General features: G+C 36.9%; 1 protein-coding gene across 1 annotated transcript; it reads right to left on the reverse strand.

Annotated features, from left to right (window-relative positions):
• Positions 1 to 309: 309 nt before the first annotated feature.
• LOC139841460 (uncharacterized) lies at positions 310 to 4956 on the reverse strand. The gene is made up of 5 exons (XM_071831676.1): positions 3857 to 4956; positions 3495 to 3633; positions 2997 to 3317; positions 2111 to 2309; positions 310 to 2054 (listed from the first exon to the last, which is right to left on the reverse strand). Exons 1-5 carry the CDS (start codon positions 4954 to 4956, stop codon positions 310 to 312), a joined length of 3504 nt encoding a protein of 1167 aa, XP_071687777.1.
• Positions 4957 to 7250: the final 2294 nt, after the last annotated feature.

Consider the following 7250-nt stretch of genomic DNA (forward strand, 5'->3'; position numbering starts at 1 on the left):
AAGTGTGGTGATAAATGAGATGAATATTTATAGAGGTGGGTAAATTTTATTATATTGAAACTATAAACAAGAGAAAAACTGATCGTATTATTGATGAATTGAATTAATAATGCTTTGAATTGGTTTTTACAATATGAATTACATCTCTATTTATAGTGTTACAAGTTCCTAAATATGGAATGGAGCCTAAGTATTCTGGATGAATACTAGCCGTTGCTGTAGGTTACTATAATCCTGCTGTCATTTGATCTTAAAAAAGGAAATGATGAATTGGAATCTTCTATTCTGATCCTTGGATTTAAATAATTTCTAACACTCCCCCGCACGTTGAATAGTGGGATTCCCATTGTTCAACTTGACGAGTAATTCGTGAAACGATATTCCGTTGACTGATTTTGTTAGGATATCTGCGAGTTGATCTTCGGATCTGACGAATGGAAGGGAGATTATTTCTGCTTCGAGTTTTTCTTTGATGAAGTACCGATCTATTTCAATGTGTTTGGTTCGGTCATGCTGGACTGGATTTTCTAAAATTGCGATTGCAGCTTCATTGTCACACATGATCTTGATGGGATTTTGGGGAGGAAAACCAATTTCTGTTAGAAGTTTCTTGATCCATAATGCCTCAGTTACGCCTCTATCAATTCCCCTATATTCTGCTTCAGCACTAGAGAGGGCAACTACCTTTTGTTTTTTACTTCTCCAGGTGACTAAATTTCCTCCTACTAGGGCAAAGTACCCTGCAGTAGATTTCCTATCTCCTTTCTCTCCTCTATAACCTGCATCGGTAAATATTTGAGTTTCCAAGTGATGATTCCTTTTGAACAAAACTCCATCCCCAACGGTTCCTTTTAGATATTTGATAATTCTCCATACTGCGTCCATATGATGTTTTTGAGGTTGGTGCATGAACTGACTGACAACCCCTACAACATGTGCTATATCTGGACGAGTGTGAGTGAGATATATGAGTTTTTCTACGATTCTTTGATACTGGCTTTGATCAGCTGGATTGCCTTTTTCCTCTATGTAAAGCCTTTTATTCGGGATCATAGGACTTTCAGCTGGTTTGCAATCGACCAATCCTGTTTCAGCAAGGATGTATTTATTTTGACAAATAAAGATTCCCTGTTGGGATCGTAAGACTTTAATCTCCAAAAAATATTTGAGTCTCCCTAGGTCTTTCATTTCAAATTCTTTAAACAAATTTAATTTTAGGTTTGCAATTTCTTCTTGATCATTCCCTGTAATGATCATATTTTCTACATATATAATAAGACATGTAATTAAATTGTTTCTTTGTTTTAAAAATAACGTGTGATCGGAGTTACTTTGTTTAAAGCCATAATTTTTCATTGCTAAAGTAAAACGCCCAAACCACGCCCGAGGGGATTGTTTTAACCTATAAAGAGATTTTTTAAGACGACAAACTTCCCTTGCTTTGAAGTTTGATGAGAAACCGGGAGGTCCTTCCATGTAAACTTCTTCTTTGAGTTCTCCGTGAAGAAAAGCGTTTTTAACGTCGAACTGATGAAGTGGCAAATCTTTATTTGCAGCAACTGAAAAGAGTACCCTGATGGTGTCGATTTTGGCTACTGGTGAAAAAGTCTCAGAGTAGTTAACACCATAGGTTTGAGTGTACCATTTGGCCACCAATCGAGCTTTGTATCTCTCAATAGTACCGTCTGATTTGTGTTTGATTGTGAATACCCATCGACATCCAACTGGTTTCTTTGACTCTGGAAGGGTGCATTTTTCCCATGTATTGTTTGTTTGAAGGGCTTTTATCTCTTCCTCCATCGCTTTTCTCCAGTTGGTAGATTTCAGAGCCTGCTCTACCGAGGTTGGAATTTCTTCAGAGTATAATGCGGAAGTAAACTGTTTAGCTTCTGTTGATAAATTTCCTTTGGCAATGTCTGCCATAGGATATCTTGATCTGCGGGGCTCCCTTTCAGGGGAGAACCTTTTTGGTGGGATTCCTCGGTTAACTATCGGAGGAAGATTGTATTGTTGTTGAGTTTGTTCTGTTGGCTGTTCAACATGTTCTTCGGATTCTGCGAGTGTTCAGTTTGAGGTTGTTCATATTGTGGTTCGGGTTCTGATGATTGACCTGTGGCACTTTCCTGTACTGACACATCTTCATTTTCACGGTTAGTAGTATTAGTTTCAAGAGATTCCGTGCTTACCTCTTCATGGGGAAGATCGTTAGTACTGAAAGATGGAGTACTTTGTGGTTCGGTGGCATGAGTCACTTTTTCTGATGATGGTATATCTAGCCAACTCACAGTGTGGTTAGGTTCAATCTCCCCCTGACTCGTGTGTTAGATAGCATAGAAATATTCGGTTTCTAGAAAATCACAGTTCATAGTGACAAACACATGTTTCCTTTTGGGACTATAACATCTATACCCTTTTTGATTGACACCATAACCAACAAAGACACATTTCTCAGCACATGCATCAAGTTTTGTTCATTCAGTTTTAGGTATATGAACGAAGACAGAGCATCTAAAAATGCGAGGTTTAAGAGTGAGATTTGACGGTGGTTTGTAAAATTTGGTTAAGGCCTCGAGAGGATTTTTAAGTTCTAAAGCTCTAGTTGGAAGCCGATTAACTAAATAAGTTGTCGTGGCAAGTGCTTCCGGCCAAAAAGACTTAGGAACATTTGATTCAATCATTAAAGCACGAGTTATTTCTAATAAAATTCGATTTTTCCTTTCGGCAACCCCATTTTGTTGAGAGGTATGAGGATACGTAGTTTGATGAATAATGCCATTTTCTTGACAAAACGTTTTCATTTGGGTGTTGACAAATTCTCCACCATTATCAGATCTAAAACTTTGTATTTTGCTTTGAAATTGTGTTTGAATCATAGCAACAAACTTCGTGAACATATCAAATACTTCAAATTTGTTTGTTAAAAAATATGTCCATGTCATACGAGTGCAATCGTCAAAAAATAATAAAAAATATCAAAAGTTGTGCCCGCCATTAACCCTTGCGGGCCCCCATACATCAGAGTGAACTAAGGAAAACGGCCGTTCAGTTTTTGTATTACTTGGTTTAAAAGAGTTTTGATGGCTTTTAGCCAAGATACAAGTTTCACACTCAAAAGTTTTATTATGTGAAAATAAACTAGGAAATAAAATGCTTAAGTAACCAGCAGACGGGTGACCAAGACGTCTATGCCATAACCATGCTTGCCTATTAATGGTTCCATGAGCTAGCATAGTAGTACCATCATGAGTGACTTCATCCACATAGTACAATCCATCTCGTTCAGTACCACGACCAATTATCTCCCCCGTTCTGATATCCTGTAAGATACAGAACTTTGGATGTAATAAAATAGTGCAATTAAGTTCTTTAGTGACATGGCTAACAGATAAGAGCTTATGAGAGAGATTGGGGACGTACAAACAATTTTTTAATTTTAAATTTTGAGAGATCTCAACTGTCCCTCCTCCCTTAACATAGATAACTCCACCATTTACCGTTTTAATTTTATATTTGTTGGGTTTTGATTGTAAATAAATGTCGGTTTCATCGAATGTCATGGTATCCGTTGCACCACTATCAATAATCCACTCGTTATTTTTTGTTTTATTTGAAACAACGTTAGTGTACGAAACACTATGTTCGGAAACAACGGGATTAGGTTTTATAGAAAAAGGAGTCTTTTTATTTTTAATTTGTTCAAGTGTTTTAGTGTAATTATTAAATATGGGTGGGTTATTCTGTAAATTAGAGCTAATTTGGGGGCTTATAAAATAAGAGGGGTCATGGGTTGGTGGGTTAAAAGGGTCGGATCCCCCTTTTTGATTTCTTCATTCGTGACAGGGGTGAAAACCCTAACCTTACACCCATTTTTTGGTCCGATAAACACCCTAAATTACCTCCACCTAGTTGTTCCGCCGCAAGTAATCCAAAACTGCCTGTTGCAGATGCACCGGAGTTGTTAGCCTCAAGGTTACCTCCGGTTGCTACAGCTACCGTCACCATCGAAGCTTTACCCTTCGTATGACCGTCGTTCCACCACTCCGGGTATCCGATTACCTTAAAGCATTGTTCTTTTGTGTGTCTTTTCATTCCACACTTACCGCACTCAAGTTTATCTTTGTCTCGAGATAACTGTGAGTAATCTGATCGGCTTTGTTTCTTTGAGATGAGACCATGGCCATCGTGTTCTTTTGTTTTTGATGCTACAAGGCCGGTCGCGATGCCGGAGTGGGTAGGAGCTTCGGTCTTAGTACCAAAGATAGTTTGATGTGCAGTTTCTTTATGAATTGCAGCATATGCACTTTCAACGGTTGGTAAGGGATCTAATCTCAGAATTTCCCTTTTGATATTGTCATGTTTCTGGTCTAAAGCATTTAAAAATTGGAACAATTTTTGTTCTGATCTAAGGTTGTTGTATTTGACAATATCACTAGGGTGTTCCATGGGATTTGGATCCCTCATTTCGATTTCACCCCAAATCCCTTGCATTTTTAACCATAATTCTTCCAAAGGTTTACCTTCTTGTTTGATGTTGTTTGCTCTAACGTGCAGATCAAAGGTTTGCAGCTTGTCTTTGCCTACACTGTATGTTGTGACGAGTGCATTCCATAGCGTTTTTGTAATTGGGAATTGGGTCAGGTTGCTTGCAATTTGTGGCTCTATCTTCTGGATAATCCAAGAGAACACAACCAGGTCTTCTTGGTTCCATTTGTTGCTTGTGACTTCTGGTGGATCATCGGTCAGATGCTTAAGGAGGGCATCGGATTTGCCTCCGATTGCAACCTTCATCATCCTTGACCATAAAGAAAAGTTTGTGTTATTGAGGCTTAAATTGATTTTCAAGGAATCTGGAAGCCTGTGTGCTTGTGATTCCACGTTTGCTTGAATTAACTTTGCCAATTGGCTAGTTAATTCACTGATTTCACTGTTACGAGTATGGCTGTTGTCTTCTGACATTGTAACCACTCGAAAGAAAAAAAAATAGGCAGATGATTGTGGTACAAAACGCGTGTACTGATCTTAAGATCCTACACCTTTTGCTCTGATGCCATATTGAAACTATAAACAAGAGAAAAACTGATCGTATTATTGATGAATTGAATTGATAATGCTTTGAATTGGTTTTTACAATATGAATTACATCTCTATTTATAGTGTTACAAGGTCCTAAATATGAAATGGAGCCTAAGTATTCTGGATGAATACTAGCCGTTGCTGTAGCTTACTGTAATCCTGCTCTCATTTGATCCTAAAAAAGGAAATGATAAATTGGAATCTTCTATTCTGATCCTTAGTTTTAAATAATTTCTAACATATTATTTATAAAATTTATGTTTTATACTATAAAATTAAATTGGGCAACGGATTAATTTTGGGCAACGGATACATTTGCTGCAAGGCAACGGTCCCTTGCAGCTTTTTCCAAGCAAACAGCCAATCAAATTCGCTCATCACCTCCATCACCTTCCGTGATCTAGCCATCGCGCCAACACCATCATCCCTCCATCACGCCGCACAGTGGCGCGATGGAGGCGCCGTCGACCTCATCACCTGCTGTTAACGCTACAATGCAAATGGTCTTATGTATCCATTTTTATTATTACAATAGCAAGTAATAGTAACAAGTTTTTTTTTTTTTTTTTTTTTTTTTTTTTTTTTTTTTTTTCCAATTTCATATGCTAATTTTTATTTTTATGTTGTGTCGTTGCAATTTTCGTATGATAATTCGCGATAAGGACTGCACCGGTACATCATCATTTGTTCTTTTTGAAATTAATTTGTCAAAAATGCTTAAGCGTAGCTGCACTTGGCTACGTGTTAAGATGGACGTGGTAAAGATTTGGTCATTATATCTTATTTTCCTGAACCTATATATATGTGTGTGTCATATAATGTCTATACTTAACGTCTTTCAATCTATGAATTTAATATTTCACTACATATTTATTGATAGTATACATTTTTTTAGGGGTCTGATCCAACTGTTGTACCTGATGAGTTTATGCAACTTTCTAATAAGGAGTTTGTTTTTCGCTTTCGTGTCTCGGTCTTCAATATTGAATTCGACTACTCTGCTTACACAGTCGACTGATGACCCACAAACTCTCATATGTTGCTGAGAAGCTGGCTAAGAGGTTGCGACATCACAACAATGAAGTCCATGATGTTGAAAACAATGAGAATGAAGTGGATGTGAATCAAGTTGCTGTGAATGAAGTAGCTATCAGTGAACCATATGTGAATGAAGTAGTTGTGAATGAAGTGCCCCTGAATCATTTGGCTGTGAATGTAGGATCTGATATTGTAATAAGCAGACTCTTGATTCTCAAGAAAAAGGTTTCAACAATTACACATTTTTATTTAATACTTTTGAAATCTTTTACTATCACTAAAGTGACCCTCTTTGTAATATATCCAGGTAAAATAACAAGCTGAAACAAGCTGTGATTCCCGTTAAGGTTGAACTTGTAGAGGGTGATTCATCAGCATTAATAGTAAAGCCCAAGCGACTTCCTAATGTTTCAAGAAGAAGGTTTAAAAAAATCAAACTTTTGTGAATTTGTACCAATAAGATATTCTAATATCAGTAAATTCACCCCTAAAATTTCTATGAAAATCAGATAAGGTTAAAAAAGCAATGACCCCATCGAAGACCAAACGCGTAGAGGGTGTTTCAAAAAAGCAGAGGTATTTCAATATAATATAATTTAGGCAGGGTATCATCATGAGGCATGTGTCATGCTAATGGTACATGTTGACCATCTATGCTTTGGGTCCACGTGTCTATGGTTTCTTATTTCATATATTCAGTTTATTTTATAATTGATATCATAAATCATAATCAGGGTTGCTAGGATAGTTGTAATTGGTGGCCTTCTCAATGATTAATGCATAGAGGATGTTCACTGTGTTGCTAGGGAGTGTGGTGATGTGTCTTCCATAATCAGGGTTTAATGGGATTCTTTTTCAACATATGGTTCGTTTATATGAATTTGTAACTGTTACCAGGGTTTCAAGGTTTAGAAATGGAACGAAACCTTCCTTTTAAGGTAAATTAAGTGGTTGCTCATATATTGTATTAAACTAATGATTGGTGGTAGTTACGTTTGTTGGTGTTGGAAAATAAACTTGATTTTGGGCTATTTGTTTTAGATTTGGGCTTGCAAGTATACAAATATTTTGGATCAAGATTATAGCCCATTATGTAGAAGCTTCTTGTAATATGTAGTAGTGAAAGTGTGTAGAATGTG

The sequence above is a fragment of the Rutidosis leptorrhynchoides genome, chromosome 4, assembly GCF_046630445.1.
Source record: "Rutidosis leptorrhynchoides isolate AG116_Rl617_1_P2 chromosome 4, CSIRO_AGI_Rlap_v1, whole genome shotgun sequence".
Taxonomy (NCBI): Eukaryota; Viridiplantae; Streptophyta; class Magnoliopsida; order Asterales; family Asteraceae; genus Rutidosis; species Rutidosis leptorrhynchoides.

Excerpts from the sequence above, each read along its gene's own strand:
- LOC139841460 (XM_071831676.1), bottom strand. The coding sequence starts at position 4,956 with ATGTCAGAAGACAACAGCCATACTCGTAACAGTGAAATCAGTGAATTA. Across the intron at positions 3,318-3,494 it reads ACAAATATAAAATTAAAACG|GATATCAGAACGGGGGAGAT; the intron begins GTAAATGGTGGA and ends TGTATCTTACAG. Across the intron at positions 2,055-2,110 it reads AGTACAGGAAAGTGCCACAG|AATCCGAAGAACATGTTGAA; the intron begins GTCAATCATCAG and ends GAACACTCGCAG.